This window comes from Artemia franciscana, chromosome 3 (assembly GCF_032884065.1).
Source record: "Artemia franciscana chromosome 3, ASM3288406v1, whole genome shotgun sequence".
NCBI classification, from domain to species: domain Eukaryota; kingdom Metazoa; phylum Arthropoda; class Branchiopoda; order Anostraca; family Artemiidae; genus Artemia; species Artemia franciscana.
Genome location: NC_088865.1, coordinates 38,291,680 through 38,319,152, shown reverse-complemented (window position 1 = coordinate 38,319,152; position 27,473 = coordinate 38,291,680). Strand labels below are relative to the sequence as shown.

Sequence of the window (27,473 nt, the reverse complement as noted above, 5' to 3'; positions counted from 1 at the left end):
TAATAATCTAGTAAGTAGGCGTCTGATGTATTTAGATGCAGATCTTCAGAAGGGAGGAGTACCGATAGGGGATTGATAGTAAATTAGATCTTAGTTTAACCACGGTAGGATATCTACATAGCCAATAACCTATATTTTTCCCACAGGAAGACTAAATCATCTCAGGCCTCTCAATGTAATTTTGCTGACGCTCAGAGTCCATTAAATTGTATTTAACTTTATTTAAAAAATAATACATCATTTAGTAATTTAGCAACAATAATTAGTAACAACAGTTAGGCTACAATAATTAGTATCAATAAATTCAACTGAACAGCTCCGCAAGAAAAAAGATGAAAACAAATCAAAATAAAAAATCAGTCTCTCGTAAAAATTATAGAACTATTGTTACTCAGCTTCCCCTCCCCCACCCCCCGACCCAAAAAAACACTTTTTCAATCTAGGCTTAGGTTAAAGTAGGTTGTATTCTTACAGTAGATGTTCAGCCACCTTTGGATACACCATAGGACAAATTGCTTGCGGCTTTAGGGGTAGAGTGGAAGACCAAGAAATCAAGGTTTAGACCCAATAGGAAAAAGGTCAGAAACGCTGAAGTTTTATGCCCAGATTAATTGGGTTTTTGGTTTTGATTATTATTTTAAATTAATTTTACCACCCAAGATATGAGGAACCAGGCTTCCTATTTGAGCTAATTGTCTACCACTGGAAAATTATTTTACGGTTTTTTGAAAGAACGTATTTTATGCATAACTATAAAACGTTAGTAGTTAGCTCATCCAGGAGGAGTTAAAAATCAAGGTGAAAATACACTCGGGGTTCCAGCAGAACCCCGCTTGGTGTACTATGTTGCAATTTTTTTTTCAGAATCTGAACGTTTGAATTTTTAACAAAACTTCAACGTTCCCTAATTTCATAAAATCAGGATCTTCAAGGACCCCTGGTCTTCAGAAGACCCCAACCTGATGAACAACGTTGACTACATATACTTGGCATGTAAAGAGTTAAAGGACAAAAGTCAGTCAAATAAAATTTCTCCACGTCGTGAAAGCTCATCGATAAGACCATGGATTCGTGAAAGCTCAACTGGTTGTCATAATTACGGAAGAATCATAAAAATTACACTCTGAAGTCCACCAAGGATCCCCCCTCAGTATTTGAAGGGTTACTCCCCATGGAGCATAGTGCATGTTAAATTGCTATAATATTTTTTTGAAAGCACTTGCACAAAGGCGGTAGTGGCAAGTCCTACAGGTCTACCTGTAGTTTTCCTTGTTAGAGCCCCTGTTAGTCCTAGAAGTCTTCCCTTTAAAGTACCTGAAGATCGTTTCTTTATGAAAAAATGGAAAAGGGCAAAAAGCAAACCTAAATCTCCTAGTTTTAGGATTTGGGCCTTAAAAACAGATCCTTCTTTTAGTATCGATTTCCCCCTGGCCCTAGATCTTGAATTTTGAACATGAAGGAGGGTATGCTATCAGAGGTTAGATTTAAAGCCAGATGAGGTCACACAATAAGCAGGATGTCGTTGAAAGGACTGCAAGGAGGTTTACAATAAAACGTTGAAAGGTTCGAAATTTCAAAGGAGGGACAACCCTTATCCTGAGGATAAGACCATGATCTAAATTTAACGCTTAATAAAGTTCATCCTTAATTAATGATGACGTTTTTCTTTAAATTAAATGTTTCTTCCTCAATTCCATCAGTAAAAACTGCTTTGAATCTAAAACACACATCTTTCATAATACACACATCACCTTTACATCCAATAATAACTGTTGCTACGTCAAATTCAATAAAATCATCACCGGCTAAATCAATATGTATTACGTAACAATTTGAATGAGCTTTCTCAACTTTGAATTTTAAGCCACCCCCATTCACAGGAGTTACTTTCCATTCTTGTTTAAGCTCTTCGTTGATTTTGACATTTGCATCTGGAATCAAATCAACTGTCAATATTACTTTAGGGTAGTGACCTCGAAGATTAACTATTGTTCTTTCGTCAGGCGACTCCTTGTCTGGAAACTTCAAATGTACCTGGAAATCAGATTTTTTTTTTTTTAGCTTTACACTCTTTAGACTTTATTGAATATTGGTTTCAAACAACAGCGGTCAATTGGGGGTGGGGGGCTGGGAGGGCTAACCCCTCCCATTTTCATAGACAAAATAAAGACAATAAAGTTACCTTCCCCCTTCATGAAAAAACACAATTTGAATCTACCCTCATCCCTTGATTAAAAAATAAAACTTTTTCTTAGCCTACTATGCTACGCCACTTATTCCACGGCGGTACAAATGTTTTCGCCCTGTATTTCTCCAGGTACCCAGTTAGAGCTCTGTCGACTTTGTCTGTGCTTACAAAGTCACATCGCTGACCTCCGTTGCAAACTAAAGGATCCGTGACATTATGATTCAAACCCCTACCCCCTAAGAACACAGGGTTATAAGCCAAACGTGCTAAGCATATATTTTAATAAACCCCCCACATTTTCATGAATTTCTGCCCCCTAGTTTCAGATTAATGTACCTACTTTGTTGGATATAAGATATTCATTTTAAAAACTGACTAGAAGTCAGTGACTGGAAAACTGACTAGAAAAACAAACTATAAAAATAACAAAGCAATAAATTGAGCGGAGGGGAAAAACAATTTAACTTCAAAAACGTAGGATGGCTCAAAACAAATAGTCATATAAGTTTAGTGAGGAAGAACACCTTTAAACCAGGCTTTCGTCTTTCTTATTTTTAAGGCATTTGCTTATGATAAAAATAAATTTTATGACATGGCTGTTTACACATATCTTGATGTTTAAGAATATCTAAATTTGAACTAGACGACTTGTATAACTATCTATTGGGATTCTATCTCTGTTTGCCCGATGCTATAAGACGTTTTTAAGAATTTTTATCCGGGCATAGTTTCCAATGTTAAAAGTGTTCATATTTCGCATCAACCCATATTTTATCAATATAGAGAAGTGTTTTACGAATGGACGAGTCCACAGAAAAGGACGCGTTTTACGACTAAATGATGATAAGATGCCGAAAAAACGTTATTCGGTCATCCATCTGGGCCAGATGGCCAGTACGTTCTCATCGAGAAAAGCTCATACAAACGGAATTAAAAAAATTAGAATTCATAGAAGCGGGAAAGGTTGAAGCTTTAGATAGGAGGTACATAGAGCGTAAGTGACTATATTGGCTTACTTTAAACTTTTCAAAATAACAGATATAATTTATAAGGTCTCAGACCAGCTGCAAGTGCCATTAATAGCGTCGATTTAACGAAATTATGGGTGGTGGGGGGTCAATTGAAGTACAAAAGTAAAGCCCTTTTCCAACCGAAAATTCCAAAGAACACTCCAAATAAGATACTTTTCCGATACTGAGGGGAGGGGAAGGGGTAAGAGAATATTGGGGATCAATATTCTGTAACATCAATTGGAGAATAACGCTACTGAGTACCAGCAATAGAATAACTTTATTGTCATGGTTGAAATAGTCTCTCTACGACGGTTCGGATATTTCGAAGGTTTTCACCAGACTCTACGAATCTTCTCATAGAATTTCAAATCTTAAGTTGTTGTTATAGTTCGTTATTTTCCCAACAAATATAAACGTACTAATTATCGTGGTTGCAACGGCAATTGCAACCTAGCGACAGACTAATACGGTCCATTGCAACAAAACAAAATAATTTGAAACTCCTAAAAATCATGTCGAAACGAAACACAAAGTACACAATTAGAATTGTCTTGCCTGGAAACCCTACGCACATAAATTAAATTCCCCTGGCATGAACAACAACAAAATCCATCGCCTTCAGAGCTAAAAAGTCTTTTTTCTGCATGAGAAGCATCTTTTTTCCGCTTTTTTCTTACTCCACACCTAGCTGGACACTGGAACATCATGGAGAGCTGTTTAATTGCTCATTTTAAAGGAAATCGCTAAATATAGTTGGTTTTATAATTAACAGAAGATAATATTTAACATAAAATATTTGTTTTAACAAAAAACTGTAGTTTCGTAAACAAGGACAAAACATCACAACCTTTACCAAAACAATTAATAAAGATTGCCTATTAAACACTGAACAACTGTCACATGCATACAACTTTAAACATCACTGTATAAGAGGGGAATACCATGGATGAAAACATATTTTGCCCCAATTCGTATATAGAGAGAAGTTTCCACTCAGCCAATTCAAACAATCAGATGCCATTTCCATTGTTCTTTCTACTTAAACATTCCTCTTGCCCCGTCAATTGGTTGAACAAAATTTTCAATGCTACTACTGAAGTCTGAGCCAAAGAGTTTTTATAACTTTTAAGACTAGGAACTGGCACTAGTATAGACAAAAAGACACTATCAGCGCTATCTAGCGTCGGGGAATACTTGACATATTTTCCGAGCTGTTTAATCGTTTTTCTGACAGATGTTGAGATCAGAAACTTATTTCTATCCCAATTTTACTAGTTATACTAATTAAATAAAAATTAGTCTTACTATTACACTAAAAAAATACGGTCTCCGATTTTTAGATGGCGTTGATAGTGTATTTCTGTTTACACTAGCGCCAGTTCCCACTCAAGTTACCAATACTCTTTGGATGGAGCTTCAAAAACGAGGGGAAAGTTTACAACAGTGATTTTGAATTATTCAGACGCTTTTTTTTTCTATTTTTACAGTCGACTCTCGATGGATCAAACCTCGATACCACGAGTTATTTTCAAACTTCTTAGAAAAACCAGTATAATTCCAAAAAAAAAAAAAAATCATGCATAACTCCATATAATTTTGCAGCTATAGTTTAACTCTGTAACACTGTAAGTCAAATTTGTCACAAAATTACCTCTATAACTCGAATTTCAGTCGTTTTATTTTCTATATCTTAGAAAATAAATTACGATTCGATTGTAATTTAATTGTAAAACCTCAAATTAATTGCCATTATACACTTATTTAATTAATTGAGTGCATCTCTGTAACCAGGAGTCACTTATGAATTCAAGCAGATTCCTCTCCTACCGGTAGGGCTACACGTACTACACCAATATTAGATTTCAGCTTCTTATTACAGATTTTGCTAAGTTGAACTGATGGGTCTATTATGTAGATCTGACATCTACTTATTACAGTAAATTTGTCCTGATGTCAAATAGTTTTGAGTTCTATTACGAATACCTAAAATTTAATGGGATTCAAGCTATTTACATTCTATAATTTTTTTTTCCCGGTTGATGATGTAAAAGTAAAAGAAATTCGGAAGGATTTACTTAAGGATCTTAAAGATCATCTTTTTCAACGCCTGATTGATTTTTCAACGCCAGACGCCAAATGTCGTCCTTTAATTCTCACATTTCATAGGTAATGTGTAAATTAAAGGTAATGTGGTATCTTTAAAGTTGTTTCAAAGAGCCTCTGTCCTTTGTCAAAACCCTAGTATCTAGGTGGCAACGTCTAAACTTTCATATCCAACAATTTTGACTAAAATATTTTTGTATCAGATTCTCTTAATGTTCAGGCGACTTGATAAGTCAAGTATATAATAGGCTACACTAATAAAGTTATTCTTAACTTTGTAGTGGCTATAGGGAGTAAATGTAGCGATTTTGTACCTCTGTAAATAGAATTTTCAATTGGCTTAATTCTATAAATCATTGCTTTTATGGGTCAAATTTATGTAAACTGACCTGAACAATTCGAACTATGTATATGTCGAACTATACGTAACTCAAAAGAAAAATTTTGGTCTCGTGAATTTCAAATTAGTAAGAGTCGACTGTATTTTTATTTTTAATATATTTTATTTTGACATTTTAAGTCTTTATTTTATACTTTATTTTATTTTCATATTAGAATTTTTATCTCTATTCTATTTCTTTTTGTTATTATTCATTTTTATTTTATTACAATTATTTTCTTCTTTTTCTTCACGATAGTGAAACTCGAAGATTCACTCTCTCTCAGAAATTATGGACACCAGGCGGCACGTGCCAAGCTTGGTGGAGCTGTGCCAAGCGTGGTGAAACTTTGCAAAGTGTGGCGGAACTGTACCAAGCATGGCGGACCTGCAAGGCAAACGTGGTGTGGCAAGATATACTCCAGGTGGCGGGAAGTCAGCGCCCCACCGGTCAAAATTTCATGTAAAAAGCAACAGTTTTGATTAGCTCAATAAGATCAAAATAACAAAATTACAAAATGTATAATAGAAGGAAAGAATTAAAATTTAAGGATTTTCCCCAGGAAAATATACAACAGCTGGTACGGTTACAAATATTTCACTTTTATTCGCAATTAATTTTCTTTTTCAACAGATAAAATTTCATTTTAACCGAATTTGGAAGATTTCTGTGCCCATCCTTAATAACAAGTGAACAAAGCCACAAAGTTATGACTTTTAATACTTAGGGCCAAAAAAGATCAATTCCAAACTAAATCAGACATTTATCTTCTCTCCCCTCCTTTCCTGTGTATCCATCTCTGATTTATATAGGTTAAATATATATTTAAGAATCAGTTTAATACCATTATCAATTATATTTTTTACAGGGAAGGAGGCTATTACTGAGTCTGAAATTTTAGATAGCCTTAAATTGCCTCTTGAATTTATATGCCAGTTCTACCATCAATTTACGCTAATGAGTCAATTAAGAGCTCTTGAATTTGCTTAATTTGAATTATTTCAATAGTTTGTACCACTATTCAGTAAGTTTGGAAAACAATTATTTACAAACTTTAGTAGTATGTGCATGAAAATACGTCCTCAAGTGTTCAACTTGGACGATCTTGACTAACAAACCTGTATTTGATCAGTAACATATAAATTGACATAATTTATTTTTTCGCAAATTAAAAAGTTGTTATTTTAAAAAAAAAAATCAGCAAATTAGACATCCATTAGTCAGGCTAGGCTGCCAAATTGACACATTTTGTGTCAAAATGACACAATTTGATGTTGCGTGACACAATGACACCTTCAGTCGAAATGATGACACAATCGAAGCAAATGACATATTTTTCGATAAAAAATGACACAATCGACGAAAATGACACAATTTTCAAAAAAATGACACAATTTTGTCATCCAAGTCTTGTTTTTTAAATGGTAATAAAAGAAAAGTAAAATTTCAGTTTTCTACCTTCAGAAAAGCTACAAATCAACGGAGGGAAATAGCACTACCTAACGGTGGCAATAGTACACAAACAGTGCGGAATACAGGACAGATGCCATCACCATATTTAAAACTAGCTGTGCACCCCAACACCTAGTCGGTGGGGGCGCTTCGCGCCCCCCCAAGCCCCCCCGCGCGCGTAAATCGTTACGCGCCATATTAGTTACGCGTCATTGTAGTTGTGTCCCTGTGTCCCACCTGTGAATATAGATAGATATATATATATTTTTAACTACGTAAAACTTGCGAATATACAACATTCTTGGCTGTCCCATAGTCTGTGCATATAAATAGAATTGTCAGGTTTACCGACTCCTGAACATGCAACATATAATTGTCCATGGGAAAAACAATCTGTATTCAGATCTATACCTCATTATTCTAATGATTGCCCTTGAGCTTTGTTGATGGTGATTGCTAATCGAACATTCCCTGTGTCCCCGTCGTCATTTATATATCCCCCTGTCCCCCCTGGCGTCCCCGTTGTTGTTGTTTCCCTGTGTCCCGGTCGTCATTTGTGTCCCGGTGTCCCAGTCTGTAATTTCTCTTTGAGTGCACGGTCGTCATTTAAATTCTCTGTGTCCCGGTCGTCATTTTTGTCCCGGTCGTCATTTGTGTTCCGGTGTCCCGGTGTGTAATTTCTCTTTGAGTGTCCTGGTCGTCATTTATATTCCCTGTGTCCCGGTCGTCATTTGTGTCCCGGGGCTCCTGTGTCCCGATCGTCATTTGTGTCCCGGTATCCCAGTCTGTAATTTCTCTTTGAGTGTCGCGGTCGTCATTTATATTCCCGTGTCCTGGTCGTCATTTTTGTCCCGGTCGTCATTTGTGTTCCGGTGTCCCGGTCTGTAATTTCTCTTTGAGTGTCCTGGTCGTCATTTATATTCCCTGTGTCCCGGTCGTCATTTGGGTCCCGGTGCTTTGTTGATGGTGATTGCTAACCGAACATTCCTTGTGTCCCGGTCACTTTCTCTTTGAGTGTCCCGGTCGTCATATCTGACCATAATTGGCTGCTTGATTGAGTATGTGATGTAGCCAACTGGTACGTACTTAATAGTAAAAAGTAAAAAGCGTGCAGTTTACCAAAGCTGTATGCATAAGCAGTAACTCACATTTTTAAGAGTACAGGAGGAGTATCCCACCTCGGATAAGTTTACAAATTTCCAGAGAAGCCTTTCCTTCAGAATAATCCATCTGGCTTAAAAAGGCACCAACATTTATGACAAAAATACTAGATTGAAGCTAGTTGGATGGCTTACATATTGAGTAAATAAATATAGCTTCAAAATTTATAACTGAACATACTTCTATTTTCAAACAAGATTACTTCATTCCAACCTTACCTTGTTTCGCTTAAAAAGGATGAAAAAGGTCAACAAGATCAGTTGCTTGAATTTGGAGTTCCAGAGTAGTGACACTCACCTTCACAAACTCCTTTCCAGCTCAAGGGCAACCATGAAGTCTATCAAGAAGTATTTTGTCAAAACTGACATTTTAGAAAATGATGATGCTTTTGTCATACCCATGATCTCAGGCTGTTTCAAGGAAACCTCCGAGATTCCTTTTGGTCCAAATACCGATATACACGTTCTGAAATACAAGGAAGTGATATCCTCGAATGATCTGCCTGAACTTCCTTGTATATCTTATCAAACAAATGAGGAAATGAATTGATCATTCTGATCCCACTTTAAAAGCTCTGGCTTGTTTAGACCCAGTGACTGCTTTGAGCGGAAAAGTTGACACTCTAGTGGGACTGACTGGTCGGTTCAGCAGCTTACTTGGGAAACATGAAGGTGAAGTAGATAGGTCAAGGAATGTAATAAGGAATCAGTGGATCTTGACGACTGAGCACAGGGATGCGATTATCAGAACAATGGGAACTGAAATGACGCTCAAGGCAAGCCACAGTTCGAAGAGCTGCCCCTTTTCATGCTAAATCTGTGCACTATCCCGCATTCCAGTGCATCTGCAGAACGTCAATTTTCAGCTCTATCAAATATAAAAACGAAACTCAGGAACAGTCTACTTCTCGACACGATAGACTCACTGATGCACGCAAAGCAGCTGGTCTCTCGTAACTCAGGAACCGTACCAGACTGGGAAATTCCTTCCGATATGCGGAAGAATTTTATGGACTGGTACAAGGAGAAAGAAGAAGAGACCAATAAGCCCTAGATATAGCCAGGGTCGAATACACTTGAAGTTCTGGGGAGGGGGTCTGTGTGTGAGCGGTTATCAAGTTGTTCAGTGCTTATATATCTGATATTCATCTGTAATTTTCAGTAAAAATATGCGATTAATTTTGGCTTACATTTTTCCTTGGCCTCTAGGTCTATTAGAAGTACGATTGTAACCATTAAGACAGGAAGACGGCTTAGTAGTATTGTCGGTTCAAGCTAAGCTTCAATGAGGGCACAATGAACCATAGACAAGTTGACAGACAGATTGTTGGAACTATTTTTTCTGGGAACTAAGTTCCGATTGCCGAGTCAAAGTGTCATACTGTACAAGAGAAGAAAAGTAGGCACAAAGCATGTTAAAACAAAAAGAAGCGTGTTCAGGCGTTATACTTGATTTTTACGAATTTCTTCTCGATTGGATCCAGGTCTCGGACAAGTTTTATGCTCGCAAACTAAAAAGCTCAAACTCACCTACTGTGGTCTTGTATTTTTCCATTTTCGAAGGTGTCAGCTAAAGCTTAGCCGACTACGATTACGACGTCATGCGAAAAGTCTTTAATTTACTGTCGGAATTGATTGTCCCTAAAACTTTTATAGATGCAAACTTGCCTCGTTGGCCGCCCAGACACACATTCATTGTGTGTAATATTAATTTAATCGAATGCTCCTATTACTTTCATGACGTCATAAAAACGTCTCGATCCCAAGATAATAGTTTAAGGTTAAGTTTACTCCTTTCTGAACTGATTTGGAAAAGATTATATATTCAAAACTCTAAATAAAGATTTGACAATTAAATATGATATCACTTGTAGCAAAAATATGACACAATTTGTGACACATCATGGAATCTGAGATGACACAAAAAGCACATTTTCGGAAAAAATATGACACTCCTTAAAAAAAATTTGGCAACTCTGAAGTCAGGTACTTGAAATAGCGTGGAACGGAAATTCAAAACCGTAGGTCCACTCCACCTGGGAAAACAGAAATTCTTACGATTTGCCCTAAAAATTTTATACTGTCAATATAATTCGACCATTTTGGCCCTTTTTGCGAACTTTTCTTAGTCTTTAGCAAGAAATTTAGCAACTGCTTAAGAATTGATTCTATAAGTTCATGAATACAAAGAATAATATCGTGTCCAAGATCCGGAACATTTCATTTATGAAATGTTTACGGTATTCCAGCTTTAAATAAGGATTTGGCAGAGGGTAAAATGAGCAACAATAATTTCATGCAGCTGCTGACATCGAATTGAAGAAGTGTTTGTCAAGACAGAAATATTAACTCCCACCAACAACTCACTACAGTATAAAGCTTCCTGAGGCCAACACAGCTACACACGCTCTTCCTCAACCCTTATCTATTTAAAGCCTTCCTCTTTACACCCTCCCCAGAAGTTCCATTTTCCCTTAAATCCTTTTTACAGCCTCCTGCCGCCCAATTCAGATAAAATCTGATTTTCTTTTGACCCTGGATTGTTGACCGGAAAGAACTATCTTTGGTAGTCTATCAACCTTCATCCACAGAAGGTGTCCTGGCTATCTCAATCTTTCTCGTATTAAATACAAAACAAGTATTTTTTAACTGCAAGTAAGGAGCGACATTAAAACTTAAAACGAACAGAAATTATTCTGTATATGAAAGGGGCTGTCCCCTCCTCAACGCCTCACTCTTTACGCTAAAGTTTGACTCTTTCTCACAACTCTACTTTTTAAAACAATAAAAAAAACTTTAGCGTAAAGAGTGAGGCGTTGAGGAGGGGACTGCAAAAAAAAAACAATTTATGATCCTTAGACTCAAAATAAGGAGTACATTTTAATATTTATAGTAAATGTAAGTAATTAAAAAAAAAACTTAATTGTAGTATTAATGAACATAGTGTAAAATTGAACTTTTGTTAAGCTGATTAGGGTTCTCGCCTTTAATAAAAGACAAAATCATATACCTGTCTGGTTACTTGTGTTTTGAAGTCCACTTCGAGTATCCTATGGGCATTTGTATCAGCAATGTAAAGGATAGATTTGGTTCTATTATAACACATCCCACCAGGTTCATTCAGCTAAAAACAAAATATGAAATGTAAAAGCACCATGACATTTATATATTCGTTTCACATAGCTTCAATTGTCAAATTAAAATTTCGACTAGTTACTTTAAATTTGCTAGAAATCATACTGCACCTATTTCGGCAATTTTGATTTTTGACAGCCTGGATACAAATAGTGTCTTTTGACAAAAGTCATAAGTCAGCGTACGCTTGCCTTGCACCCCCTCAACGTTCCCCAAAAAGCTTCAACAGAATGCCCTAAGCCGTTCCCAAGATATTGATTACACGCCATTTTGATAACCTGACAGCACATACTGTTTTAATTTATTTCGCTACTTATTATGCATATATTATAATTTCCATAGAAGCTTACAGTGCAAAATTTTGCTTTGCTTGGACTGGAGACAAAATTGTTTTTCCCCTAACTCTTCTGCCCAAGACTAAATTTGGATTCCTTTTACGCTTCACCTATCATTACTCTGAACCTTAAATTCTCACACAAAATGTTAAGCAGCCTTGCCGTCGTTTATGTTCCTTCTGCTCTTTTTGCTATTCGTCCTTGAGCCTTGCCCTGAACAAAGTCAAACCTTATTGCCAAGTTATAGGTAGCAGTCCTCATTTGTTGCAGCTGCTAAGAATAAGCAGCTTTTTAGAATAATGTTTTGTCACCCCTACAACAATGGTACCCGGAAAAATCCCCCCCACCACTCCCCTTCCTACGCCACCGACCTACATATTAAAAAGGATATGGGAAACTTTTAGAGAGAAAACTGGTGCTAATGTAAAAAAAATCACCAGCATCATCTAGCATTTGGTGTTTTTGTCCCACATTAAGCTTACCCTGAACCATTGCACATTTGTCTATTCAGGTGCTTTGAAATGCAAGGGAGGGTAGAGGAAGTAGAATTTTGCCTCCAGGACATTTAACAAAGTCAACTAGTCGACTTAACCAAATTTGCTGAGACCATGATTTCCTGAGACAATGATTTCCCGAGAAAAATTATTATTTATTAAAATTTACTACAAGACAATTTATTCAGATACATTTGGGGAAAAGGGGTCTTGAAGGAGGAGGAGGGGGCTAGTTGCCCTCCACTCATTTTTGACTCTTTAATAGGAGGCACTAGAAATTCCGATTTACAATCAAATGAGACCCCTTCGAAGTTTATAATACCATCCCTTCCATAAAAACCATATATGCCCCTGTGCATAATTTACAGCACTTTTCCCCAGGTTCTGTTGGGCTGTGTTATCTGAGGAATCTTTGTTATATGATTTTTGGTCTAGCTTGAACAAAATGGCTATAAATTCGGTCAGACGAACTCTGGGAAAAGAGGGCTTGCAGGGGGGGGGGGGAGGGTTAGTCGTCATCAGATCACTTTTGACTCTTAAAAAAGGAATTATATAAACTCTGAAGTTTTTACGAGCATCTCTTCTATAAGAACCATATATCTCCCCAGGGCATAACTTACAATACCTCCCCTCAGAGTGTAGCGTACAATCCCAGCCCCCAGGGCCTAACTTACAACGCCTGCACCCAGGCTCTGGTGGTTATGTCGACCCCGGAGACTTTTAAAGAGATTTTTAACAGAATTGTTGTCTCAAAATTTCGATCTGATGTATTTGAAAGAAAGGCGTGGGGGAGCTAGTTGCCTTCCGATCTCTTTTGACTCTTAAAAAGTTCAATTTCCAATCAATTTCCCTCTCTGAAGTTTATACGAGCATCCGTTCTATAAGAACCATATCCGTTCCGTTCTATAAGCCCCAGGACATAACTTACAACGCCCGCCCCGGACCCTGGGGGTTGTGTCGAACCCGTAATTTTTGTTATATGATTTTTGAACTATTTTTAACAAAATGGCTATCTCAGAATAATTCTATAAAAGTCCAGGTTATCAATGAAAAAAAATAAAAATAAAAAGAATTTCACTGAAACAAAACTTACTTGGGTATCAGAAAAAGATCCACATTTACTTCCGTTTCTTCCTGTGCCAATGATACTTGAACAAGTCGAACTTTTGTGCAAAGGGTTTTGAATAAGCTTTATTTTATGATTATAAGAATCAGCGACTAGAATACCATCACTCTTCACTACCACTGCCAATGGGTGCTGTAAACGCGCCTCAAGCTTCCCATCCCGAATCCCTTATCAACAGAAGAAAAGTTGAAAAGAAACTGAAAACGAGATCAAACCCTGAAAACATACTAGAGTATATTATAAAAAAAGTTGATATATTATAAAATGATTATATATATAAGCATATATATAGCCTACAGATACTTCGAACACTACCACATATTTTACTCTCCATCATTTTTATTGCGATTCATTGTGTCACTCACTGTTGCTTGTCTACTGACGACAAATTTCGTTGTGCGTCATTTTCATCTGTGATACAATGTGATTCTCGCTTTCGCTTGTCTTGCAACCGCAAGTTTCGTTGTGCAACATTTTCATTTGTAATTCGTTGTGATGGTTTTTGCCACGTGTCTTCTAACAGCATATTTCGTTGTGTTTCATTTTTTCCATCGTTACATCAAAAATTGTTCATGCTTTTTGCTTTAGCTGTTTGGATTCATTTATTACATTGTACAACTTTGCATGGCGTCAAAGACTGCAAAAAATTCTTTCCCAGCTTTATCTATAGTACTTTTTTTTCCATTAATTACGTTGTTACATCATTCAGAACAACCAGGCATGTTCCATTGAGTTTACTGTCCAAAATATCCAAATTACACAACAACATAACTATAGCGTTATTCTTTAGTTATAAGTCATGGGGTCGCAAATCAGCAAATTTAATTGAATTAAAAAATTCTGGCGAGAATTCAACTCCTCCTTTTTGTTTATCCTTCTCAGAATAATAATGCTTATAAGGTTTGTTTTCTCCTGGGAGGTAATCGAAGGTCTCAGCGGTAATTTTTCTTACTTCATTTTTGAGCAGAAATAAAATAACGCGTTCCTTTATACCAATGTAATCTTGCTTTGTCTCCTAAATGCTGATTTGGTATTCATATCTTTCGTTGGGATTCTCACTGTCGCTTCTCTTCTAACTGCAGATTTTGTTGTGCATCATTTTAGTTGCAATTTCATTGATGGTTCGTTATGGTACTTCTTGTGGCAAATTTTGCTGTGCTTCATTTTCGCTCATCATTACCTCAGACATTTTTCCATGCCTTTTGCCTTCACTGTTCGTGTCGATTCTTCACCATGTATAATTGCGCATGCGTTAGGGTACGATTATTCCTGGGAAAAAATGGTGAAGTTGCTCTTTAAATGGAAAAAATGCGACAGAGTTAATATGAAAAGCATTTTTGAAAATTAAGGCTCTAAATGTATTTCCCAAATCGGTATTTTTTTTTCAGGCCAGGAAATGTTACTGTGCCACTTTTTACAAAACATTATCGAGCCGATTTAAAAATATATATAGTTATACATCAAATATCCTGAAATATGTATTTTCTGTAAACGATAAACTGGAAGGACAAAGACATCTGCGCTTAGAAGACAAGCAACAGAGACAGTCACATCAAATCGGAAATGAAATCTATGACAAAGGGAAAGCAAATGGAATGGATTATTCTTAGCTGCATTAACAGAAAAGATGAATTGGATTCACGCCAGAATTTCGTAATACCAATGAAATTGCTGATTAGACACCTCAGGACTTAAAGCTAAAAAAGAAAGTGATGATTATGCTAAGACGTAATTAGAGAATTAAATATATACAATCCTGCTACGTACCGAGTGCCGAGGCCAGGGGTAACCCTGTGCTCCTAATATTTTTATATTCAGTACACAAAAATTAGCGTTTGATAATGCTAACTATAGTAGTGAATGAATGATTGAAAACACGGGCATTAAGGACATTAACAATATACAACAGCCCTAGAAAGAAAACCAAAACAATAAAAGAGTCAAAATACCTCTATTTGCGAAGAATATACACAAATGAATAAGCAGTGGGGGCACATTTAAGTCCTATGTGGTTTATAGAGAGACTCTGATTTCTCTAGGATCCCCAAAGGAGGGAGGGTATTCACTAACTATTTTAAAAACTAGTGTCCAAGAGACAGAATTTTGATTGAACTAGTAATTTTATCAAATGAGGAAAATTTTATACGCAGGGAGAATCTTCCGAGGGGTAACCGTCCGGGATTGGGCATTAAGCAGAAACCCCCCCCCCCCCATCAAAAATCCTGGAAAGTCGAGTTCAAAAGTGTTCTTTTTGGGCTGCAGAGTGGGCAATTATCTGGATACTATAAATACATAAAAAAAACTTGGAGAGTTGAGTTAGAAATTAAGTTCGAAACCGCACCCTACCAGGGTCTTATCCTAACCTGAATAGAAAACATTCAAAGACAAGTACCGCTGAGAAATAAAAATTAACGCTGTTTTTATTATCGAGGAAAATACTTTTATTTCTCTTCTTTGGGTTTGGCCAGGACACTCTTTGTAAGATGTAGAAAATACACAATATACAGAATTTGAAAAATATGCAGAAGGGGGGGGGGGTTGAAGTAGCCGGATACTGTGAATATATAAACAACTAAATTAAAAAAAATTGTCATTTTGAAGTAAACCTTACCAGGGTCTTAACCTAGCCTAAATAGAAAAGTTCAATGATAAGGACCGCAAGAAACATTGACACAATATACAGTCAAAACATATAGAAGTGTAAATTCCCAATTTTTAGTATTTTTTTATGCATGGAGAATATAAAAACTGATACCAGAATATATATATTTTTTTAAGCAATACATGCGGTTTTATTTAGCCCTCGATTTGTCTAGAAATGGCTCACGGATCGTCATATTACGTAGTATCCGTACACTATTCCGGGGAATAACGCTTCCAAGAAATTTTATTTGAAAATTTCGTTGGGAATTTATTTGAAAGTCTGTTTTTTTTTTTGGTTCTAAGAAACTAAATTAAAAAAAAAATTAACTGAAACTAACAAGCACCATTAAAACTCAAAACAAAAAGAAATTATTTCGTATAGGAACAGGCTGCCCCCCTTCTCAATACCTTGCACTTACGCTAAAGTTTTTAGCACATTTAAAAAGGCTTCTTATTCTAACTAACAGCACTTGTGTTTCAGAAGCCGTTCTTACAGATGGAGACAAATGTCAAACTTTAGCGTGAAGAGCAAGGTATTGAGAAGAGTGGTAATCCATCTATACGCAATACATAGTAATCAAGCACTATATCTATACGCAATACATAGTAATAAGATACAGGAGCCGGTACCATCCCCTCCTTGATAATTCTCACCCATATTCTTTCCTGACAATTCCAGATGTTCCTTAGAAGAAAAGTTGGAAGTTGTTATTTTTTTTAGTTAGTGTATGTACCAATACTTGTTTGTACATACACTGTAGCTTCTCGTTTTTTCATGTCTCTGCTTGAGAATTCAAATATTGGATTGTAAGTATAATTTTAGACAAAATTTGATTGGTTCATTAAAATTTTCGAGGAAAAATAGCTTTGTTAAATAAGTTTTTTATAATAATTTTACTAAGGAAATTTGAGTTGTCGTTCATGTGGATGGAAGCTCTGTATGACTTGGTCTTCTATGTGGCTGAAGCCATCACGACCTCCAAGATAGTTATGTTTGAATACATTCTACATTGAAGCCATCACGAACTCCAAGATGGTGTTCTATGATGTTTAAATACATTGTATGTGTTGGCAATTCGTTCGTGGTTTACATATAGTGTATGTTATTGGGAAATGTATGCATGTTTGATCCTTAATTTCCAAAAAGACGATGAGCATTCAGGTGAAGCTTTTAGAGAATGTTGAAGGGAGTGTTGAACTAAATCAAAACACGATATGTGTATACAGATTGTCAAAAGGCTGTAACTCAGGAATGTCTGAGTATGTTAATTTGGAGATTTCAGGAGATGATCAATTGATTGAAAATCTTAACTAAATAATCAAATGTTATCCAAAATTTTGCGTTGAATCCAATGTTTGAATTCTCAAGGAAAAAACTGAAAAAGCAGGAAGCTACCAACCAATTTACAAACATTGATATAGACAGTTCTAGGCGTTCATCCCCTCCCCCGACGATTATTCCCGGAAAACAGCCCCTCCCCCACGGAAAATAATCCTCCACGGAAAAAAACTGAAAAATACCCCCCAAACACACACGCGCGCGTAAATTACTCCTCCGCGGAAAGTAAGCTACTCGTTTTTTACTTGAATTGGTTATTTATTGAAATATCTGTTCGTTTTTGGTTCAATTAAATAAAAAAAAACAAGTTTTTTTAACTGAAAGTAAGGAGCGATATTAATACTTAAAACGAGCAGAAATTACCCCGTATATGAAAGGGACTGTTCCCTCCTCAACGCCCTGCTTTTTACGCTAAAGTTTGATTCTTTCTCTCAACTCTACTTTTTAAAACAGTAAAAACTTTAGCGTAAAGAGCAGGGCGTTGAAGAGGGAACAGCCGCTTTTATATACGGGGTAATTTCTGCTCGTTTTAAGTTTTAATATCGCTCCTTACTTTCATTTTAAAAAACTTGTTTTTTATTTAATTTCTGAACGTTTTTTAGTTAATCCATGTTTTGATTTCGGCTCTCCACAAATGAATAATTAAAGCGAAATTTGCATATTTATTTATTTGGCTGAATGGCTTTCCCATAGTTTTGATCGAATGATTTTGGGGGAAAAGGAGGGGGAGGAGGCCCAGTTGCCCTCCAATTTTTTGGGTACTTAAAAAGGCAACTAGAACTTTTAATTTTTTTTACGAACGTTTTCATTAGTAAAAGATATACGTAACTTACGAATTAGCTTACGTAACAAACTTCTATATTCGTATGTTTTTATTACGTATATGAGAGGGTTCGCCCACTCGTCAATACCTCGCTCTTTACACTAAAGCTTAAATTTTTTCCCCTGAATCACAAAGGCCGTAGAATAAATAGTTGAAATTACTAAAAATACTTAAGCGTAAAGAGTGAGGTATTAGGAGGAGGTGAACCCCCTTATATGCGTAATATTTTCTGTTCGTTTTAATGCTACTCCTTACTTTCAGTTGAAAAAACTATTTCATATTTATTTTTTCGTTTTTTTTTTTTAAATAATACTAGAAAATGCTGCGCCCCCTATATGGAAATCTTCTTCTCCCATGACAAATTCCTCGATGGAAAGTTTCCCCCACATAGCCCCCTCTTCCCAACTCCTCCTCCCAACCAAAAATCACCATTAAAACGTCTGTACACTTCCCAATAACAATTACTATATGCAAACACTGGTCAAAGTTTGTAAATTGCAGCCCCTCCCACGGGGACTGTGGGGGAGTAAGTCGTCCCCAAAGACATAGTTGTAAGGTTTTTCGACTATGCTGAATAAAATGGCTATCTCAGAATTTTGATCCGACGACTTTGGGAAAAAAATGAGCGTGGGAGGGGCCTAGGTGCCCTCCAATTTTTTTGGTCACTTAAAAAGGGCACTAGAACTTTTAATTTCCGTTAGAATGAGCCCTCACACGACATTCTAGGACCAATGGGTCGATACGATCACTCCTGGCAAAAAGAAGAAAAACAAAAAACAAACGAACAAATAAACGCGCATCCGTGATTTGTCTTCTGGCAAAAAACACAAAATTCTACATTTTTGTAGATAGGGGCTTGGAACTTGTACAGTGGGGTTCTCTGATACGCTGAATCTGATGTTGTGATTTTCGTTAAGATTCTATGACTTTTAGGGGGTTTCCCCCCTATTTTCTAAAATAGGGCAAATTTTCTCAGGCTCGTAACTTTCGATGGGTAGGACTAAACTTGATGAAACTTATATATTTAAAATCAGCATTAAAATGCAATTCTTTTCATGTAACTATTGGTATCAAAATTCCGTTTTTTAGAGTTTTGGTTACTATTGAGCCGGGTCGCTCCTTACTACAGTTCGTTACCACGGACTGTTTGATTCATTTATCGTTGGTGATTTGTGATAGTTTACACTTGGAAAATTATTTCAATTTATTTCTACTCATTTTTAGCTTTATGAGGCTCATTTCTATTCTTTAACAACCTTGTTTTGTGGATTTTTTTAAAGTAAATTTCTGTTCATTTTTACTGACACAGTCTTTTTTACAGAAAAAAATATTTCATATCATTTTTTCTGTTAGACTCCATAGTTTTTACTTTGAAGATTATTTGACTTTACTTCAGCTCATTTTTGATTTAATGAGGTTCTTTAATTTTCTTTAAAAAAACTTGTTCCGTATTTTTCCTATTAGCAAATACTATTTGTATGTAATTAAATTTGAAAAAAAACTAGTTTTTCAACTGAAATTAAAGAGCAGCATCAAATCTTGAAACGAACTGAAATTATTAAGTATATGGAAGGGGTTGCCTCCTCCTCAAGTCCTCGCTCTTTACGCTATAGTTTTTTGTATGGAATTTTAAAACAAAGTCTATTGTTCTAATTAAACAGCCATTGTGTTTCAGGAATCGTTCTTATAGAATTAGGACAAAAAGTAAAAACTTCAGCCTAAAGAGCAAGGTCTCGCGGAAGTGGCAACGCCTTTCATATACGTTATAATTTCTGTTCGTTTTAAGTTTTGATGTTGTTCCTTAGTTTTAGTGGAATTTTTTTTAATTTAATTTCTGATCATTTTAAATAATACCGGGAAATCCGGCTCTCTCTCTCTCCAAGAAAAATTCTGGTACTTGTGTATTATACGTCACTCACTCAAGTTTACGATGTGTGAAACTCGAGAACAAACCGGTTTCTTCATTAGTTTATTCGTTACTTTAGAAACAAATTTGGGCTATGTATTTGCACATTTGGGGGGGGGGGGTAGGAGAAAACTATGGAGGGTCTGCATGCAGGATGTGTTAGGTACAATTATTCTGCATATTATGAAGTAAGAATTGTTTTATGACTTCAAACTGTTTAAATACTTTACCCCCCCCCCTTGTATGCAAATATATAGCCCAAATCATATATTTCCCATCTATTATGTCAGTTGTCTTTGTCTTGTCTCGCGCTAAGCTGAAAAAAACTGACGAAGAAATTGGTTTGTTCTCGAGTTTTACACAGCGTAAACTTGAGAGAGTGGCTCATAATACACAAATACCAAAATTGCTTCCCCCTACGGAAATTAGAAAAACAAAACCCAAATAAAATTCTCAAATTTGAAAAGCCTTATTATCGACGGGGGGTATTTCTCGGGGAAGATTTTCCACGGGGGAAGGGTATTTTCCTCGGGAGGGGGAGATTTTTTCCGAGGGGTATTTTCCACGGGGGGTCCGCTTGGAGGTATATTTTCCGCGGGGGGGGGGGGGTATTTTCCGGGTGTATTTTCTGCGGGGTATTTTAAGGGGGGCAAACACCGGCCACCTGATACAGACACTGAATTGCAATTACTTTTTCTCGGCTAATCTGTCAATCAAGGCGGGTGGCAGCACAGGAAATCCTGAAGCGGTCAGAACAACCGAATGATAATTTCTTAGAACTGATGTTCAGCTTGTTTTTTTGTTGTTTTTTTTTTTTTTTTTTTTTTTTTTTTTTTTTTTTTTTTTGAGCGGGTAGGCAAAAATAATTTTAGGGACTGACCTTTCCTGAATTTGAATTAGAAAATTCTGCTCCAGTTAATAGAAAAAACAAAATTCACACTTCCCAATGATGTGTCATCAAAACTGAATATCTCTTTATCAGGCCCAAATTGAAAGAAATTAAATGGATTTCTAAGATATCTGGAAAATTTGGTGTTAGTTTTTAGTTTTCTTTCGTTTATTTAAATCTATTATCTAAGTTCTATAAATCATATCAAGCCCGCCGACATAATTCTAGATAGTTTGACCTCACAAACTAAAAACGTTTATAATGGACGAGATAGGGCAAGTCTTTTAGGTACCGCTTCCCTTTAAGGACAATTATAAAAATAACAATATCTAAATAATATCTAAAAAAATATCTCTTTATCAGGCCTAAACTGAAAGAAGTTAAATGGTTTTCTAAGATGTCTGGAAATTTGGTGGCAGTTTTTAGTTTTCGTTCGTTTATTTAAATCTATTATCTAAGTTATATCATGGCCGCCAACATATTTCTAAGTAGTTTGACCACACAAACTATAAACGTTTATAAAGGACGAAATAGGGTAAGTGTTTCAGGTACCACTTCCCCTTAAGACATATTTTATAAAAAAAAATTAACAAACTAATAATTGTGAGAATTAATATATCTATTACTTTTCTTATGTTGTATTACATTGAAGTAGACAATGTTTTAAACCTTTTTCTTTCAAATTTCGATCATTTGTAATAGTTCAGAGGCAATAAAGAGAGGGAACTAAAAAAGGAGAACAAGATAAATGGTTAGCCAATAAGCTCTGGGGAGCCTGAGCGGCAGAAATATGCAGTAAATTCCTCCATAAACCAACTGACAACATCAACATGATTGTTATATGTTGTCATATAAATACATTGTCATGCGTCATTTATATTTATATGTATAAATTTACTTGTGACTGTAAAAAACCCTACTGTTACTTACACTAGGGTCTCTTTCCCCTCCACATACACACTTGCAAGAGCCATCTTTCATCGATATTCTCCGAATAGTGGAGCTTTCACTGTCGGCAACATACAACGCGTCATTTTCAACGTCAACTGCGACACCTAGAACAATAAATAATTTATTATTTATTTATTTTTTCTTCTGGTTGTTCCAAAATTATGAAGTTTGTAAGACAGGACCCCATTTATGTCAGTGTTGCCACACTGAACCGTGTAAAACAAATAGGCAAAACTAATTAGTTCTGAAATATTAAATAATGCTTTTCGTTCGTAAAAATTCAAACATTAACAATCAGTTAACATAACTTCTAAGGAAAACTACCCCTTCTTAAGTAGTTTAGTGCCATTTGTTTTGGCTTATTGTTCCTTATTTTTTTACCCACATTCATTTTTTTTTAATTTGGAGGTCGCTACTACCATCCAACGCACAAATACTGCATAAATGAATTTGGAGATGTTTTTCATTAAAAATTGAATTATTGATTGTTTTTATTTTTTTTTATTTATAGGAATTGACACTTTTGGTCTTAGAATTTCGAGACCAAAAAATGAAAGACCCCTACCAACTCCTTTTCCCAAATGAGGTACAACCAAGTCAATAGCCCATTAAGGACACGGTAACTTAAGAAGTAGTGAATTACTTTGCGTTGTTTAAAACAAACAAAAAAATCATTAGTCCCTAAGAAATAGTCATGCCTATATTTTGTTAGTCAAATAAAGTTATTACTTACTTTTGCTGCAGTTAATATACTATGCCTGGGCCGATTCTCCCATATTTCAAAATCCGATAATCCAAATCACAAATCTGGCAAATTAAGTACTTAGCCGTTTGGTATTAGCCAGAAATGTAGAAAGTACTTTAAGTAAATTTAAGTAATTTAACTCTTCACCACCCTCATATTATAGTTCTATAATTCTAAAACTAGCCCTTTAGTGAAAACACAAAACAGAGCCCAAAAACAGAATGATCTATATGGAGCAAGAAAATTCTGCAAGCATACTGTAGAAAATGAAAAACTAATTTAAAAGTCTCTCATAGCTATGATAACTTATTGTGTACAGTTTTAGTTCTCCAAAACACTCAAGGACGCTCAGTTTTTTAGTAAAGCGCTAGTTTGAGAATTCTACAGAGATTCGAAAACATCAAAAGTCAGAATATTTTAACAATCCCCCTAGAAGGAGTTTACAATCCCCCCAAGTTTCCTGAAGGTTCAAGCACTGGTTAACATGCCCAGGAAGTTTTAACTTAATGCCCTAAACAATTTTTGAGGTATTGTGATGTGCCCTTTTGACAATCAGCATGCACAAAACATGTTTTACTTTTGTTCAGCATCCCCTAATATTCCTTGGAAGCAGTCACAAGTAGTTGGTACACCAGTTGCAAACAGTCGCAGTCAAAGTCACAAGTTGTCACAGTCGTAAGTGGTCACAACTGCAGTCGCAACCAGTGGCAATTGCAGCCGCAGTAATAGTAGTAGTGGCCCTTATCCGTTCTTAAGATATTGCAGATATGCCTTTTTGATAACTTGGATGCAGATAGTGACTTTTGATTTAACCCAAAAAACTCCTCAACTGTACCCAAATTTTTACCTCAATACTCTTAGTCTTTGCGGACGCACCCATGATTAAACATTCCCCCATTTCCCAGTGATAAATTCGACACGTTACAAATGAACAAATTGGATAATTAACAATCCTTGCCCAGGGGCTGTGAAGGCAAACGGGTTTTTATGTATTAATTACAAGCGATGACAATTTAACGTTGACCATGATCCCAGACATTTAAAAATATATACGAATTGAAACATATGAATTTCGGTCTATAAATCAAAGAAGTCTCGACTTTAAACTTAGGATGAATTTGTGCCCATCACTCCACACACAGCAGGCTTCTATAAATGGATTCTCATTGTCACTTGTCTTCTGATCGCAGACAAATTAAGTCTTTTCTTGATCTCATGACGTCACAACATGTTCGATACAGCCACCCTGTGAAAAATACAAATCCTAAACTTAAAGTCCTGACCTAATTAAATCGTTTTTGTAGTCAGTCATCGCTATTCCTTGATTTCCAACCTTAGATTTCATTGTCCATTTTCGTTCATCTTTACCTCAGAAAGTTTTTTCCATGTCTTTTGCTTTAGCAGCATTCTAGATTTTGTTAGTCAAACAATTAGTCAAATAAATAAAGCAGCATTAATTTTTTAAAGCATTCTAGATAACAAAAACGTCTTTTCCAGTTTCCAACCACAGGTCACTGTTTAAAATTTCAGTTAGAATTAAATGTTATTGTCGCTATCGTTTGTTGAATGCCTTTTTCTTTAACTGTTAGGATTCTCACTTTCACTAGTTTACTAATAATATTTATCTGTGCTTCATTTTCATCAATCAACCTTTTAAACATTTTAAATGACCTTAGATTAGAATTAATGCCTTTCTAAAATCACAGTTTTTTTATATTGGACCTTTATCTTTTGCCTTGGCCTGTCTTGTGTCATTATGAAAACATAACGCCGAACCTCTTTTTTTTAATAGAGGCTGATGCAGTATAGGTTCTTGGCTAACGTCCGTATAAACTCGAATTTCGTTATTTATAGCTATTTCATTGCTTGGAGCTTTTATAATATATTGAACGTCGACTTTAGCCCCAGCTCGTCTTTTGTCATTACGAAATACATATAGCCGAATATTAATTTTTTAACAAAGGCATGGTAACTATTCCTGACCTTATCCATGTCGAAATCCCAAACCCGATTATCATAACTATCATTTTCAATTTCGGCATATATTAACTTCGCTGTCGCTCATCTCTAGGCCCATTTTTCTTTCTTCTTCATTTTAGATCTTCATTACTTCAGACAATTTACCAATACCTTTTATTTAGCTGCCCTTATTGTTCTGGTTTTACGTGACGGTCCAGGTTGTGGATTTGTTAATTGTTCAGGTGATGGGACAAAACTTCTTTTTCTTTCAACGATTTCTCATTTATAACACTTTATAAATTTTCGTTTTTTGGGTCTTGTTTCAATTGATAGTCCAGGTTGTGGATTTGTTAATTGTTCAGGTGATGGGACAAAACTTCTTTTTCTTTCAACGATTTCTCATTTATAACACTTATAAATTTTCGTTTTTTGGGTCTTGTTTCATTTGATAGTCCAGGTTGTTGATTTTCAACCGTTGTAAATTTAATTTCTTCGGGCTGTTCTCTTGGCCTTGTCATATTTGATAGTTTAGGTGGTTTCAAACAATCATAATTTTAATCCTCATCGATGTCACTTTCAATTTCGATACGCTTTGATTCTCGCTGTCGCTGATCTTCTAACCCCATTTTCTTTCTTCTTCATTCTGGGTTTTCATTACTTCAGACAATTTGCCAATGCCCTATGTTTTAGCTGCTCTTATTAGTCTAGTCTTACATGATGACCATGTTGTAGAATTGTTAATTGTTCAGGTGGTTGGACAAAAAGTCTTTTTTCTTCCAACGAGTTATCATTTATAGCACTTGTAAATTACGGTTAGGTTGTTGATTTTCACACATAGTGAGATTAATACCAATGCCCTTTGCTTTAGCTGCTTTTATTGGTCTAGTATTACATGGTGGTCCAGATAGTAAATTTGTTAATTGTTCAGGTGGTGGGAAAAAAAACTTTTTTTTTTCCAAAAAATTGTTATGCTTAACACTTGTAAATTTTCATTTTTTGGGTCTACCTATGGATAATTTTTCCTACTTATGTCTTTTCATACTTTTGTCTTTTCCTAGATATGTGACTATTGAACAAGTTACGATTTCTAACACCGATTGTCTATTAAGCTTCAAACTTTTGGGTTTCTTTTTTAATGTTTTCAAATTGTTGTAATCCCTTGTTAAAATATATACAAATTTTTTTGCAATTACCAGTTTTTTGCTCTTTAAGCAACTTAATATATTTTCGAAGATATTTAATTATTCAAGCAGGTTCGCTTTCTAATAAGGATTCCTACTAAGCTTCAAACTTTTGATTCACTTTTTTAAGGTTTTTGAATTGTTGTAATTCCTTGTTTTGTAACTACCAGTTTCTTGTTCTTTACGCAATTTAATGTCTTTTGATATTGAATCTTTTCAAAGATATTTTATCATTGAATCAAGTCCGATTTCAATGTTTCAAACAGTTCGTGGTAACGAACTGTAGTAAGGAGCGACCCGGCTCAATAGTAACCAAAACTCAAAAAAATTGAAATTTGATATCAATAGCTACATCAAAAGAATCGCATTTTAATGCTGATTTTAAATATATAAGTTTCATCAAGTTTAGTCTTACCCATCAAAAGTTACGAGCCTGAGAAAATTTGCCTTATTTAGGAAAATAGGGGAAAACACCCCCTAAAAGTCGTAGGATCTTAACGAAAATGACACCATCAGATTCAGCATATCTGAAAACCCTACTATAGAAGTTTCAAGCTCCTATCTACAAAAATGTGGAATTTTGTATTTTTTGCCAGAAGACAAATCACGGGTGCGTGTTTATTTGTTTGTTTGCTTGTTGTTTTTTTTTTTCCCCAGGGGTCATCGTATCGACCAAGTGGTCCTAGAATGTCGCAAGAGGGCTCATTATAACGGAAATGAAAAGTTCTAGTGCCCTTTTTAAGTGACCAAAAAAATTGGAGGGCATCTAGGCCCCCTCCCATGCTCATTTTTTTCCCAAAGTCAACGGATCAAAATTTTGAGATAGCCATTTTGTTCAGCATAGTCGAAAACCATAATAACTATGTCTTTGGGGATGACTTACTCCCCCACAATCCCTGGGGGAGGGGCTGCGAGTAACAAACTTTGACCAGTGTTTACATATAGTAATGGTTATTGGGAAGTGTATAGACGTTTTCAGGGGGATTTTATTTTGTTTGGGGGTGGGGCTGAGGAGAGGGAGCTATGTTGGAGGATCTTTCCTTGGAGGAATCTGTCATGGGGGAAGAAAAATTCAATGACAAGGGCGCAGGATTCTCTAGCATTACAATAAGAAAACAATGAAAAATAAACATGAAAACGTTTTTTCAAATGAAAGGAAGAAGTAGCATTGAAACTTAAAACGAACAGAGATTATTACGCATATGAGGGGTTCTAAAAATACTTTAGCATAAAGAGCGAGGTATTTAGGAGGAGATAAATACCTTGCTCTTTATGCTAAAGTATTTTTGGTAATTTCAACTATTTATTCTACGGCCTTTCTGATTCAGGGGTCATTCTTAAAGAATTGGGACAAAACTTACGATTTGGTGTAAAGAGCGAGGTATGAACGAGGGTACAAACCCCCTGGTATACATAATAAAAATATAAGGTTATGAAAGTTTGTTACGTAAGTTAATTCTTAAGTTACGTATATTTTTTACTAATAAAAACGTTCGTTAAAAATTAAAAGTTCTAGTTGCCTTTTTAAGTAACCGAAAAATTGGAGGGCAACTAGGTCTCCTTCTCCACCCCTTATTTCTCAAAATCGTCTGATCAAAACTAAGAGAAAGCCATTTAGCCAAAAAAAGAATTAATATACAAATTTCATTTG

At 35.6% G+C, this 27,473-nt stretch overlaps 1 protein-coding gene across 1 annotated transcript in view; it reads right to left on the bottom strand.

Moving 5' to 3' along the window:
* Positions 1-201: 201 nt before the first annotated feature.
* The window catches only part of LOC136025530 (NHL repeat-containing protein 2-like), a 70,209-nt gene continuing 42,937 nt past the window's right edge, over positions 202-27,473 (bottom strand). The window contains exons 8-11 of the mRNA XM_065701560.1: positions 21,907-22,041; positions 13,354-13,553; positions 11,307-11,420; positions 202-2,034 (exon numbers count right to left, since the gene is read on the bottom strand). Coding sequence (XP_065557632.1) covers positions 1,645-2,034; positions 11,307-11,420; positions 13,354-13,553; positions 21,907-22,041 — 839 coding nt within the window. The 3' untranslated portion in view covers positions 202-1,644. The remainder of the gene's footprint in view (positions 2,035-11,306; positions 11,421-13,353; positions 13,554-21,906; positions 22,042-27,473) is intronic.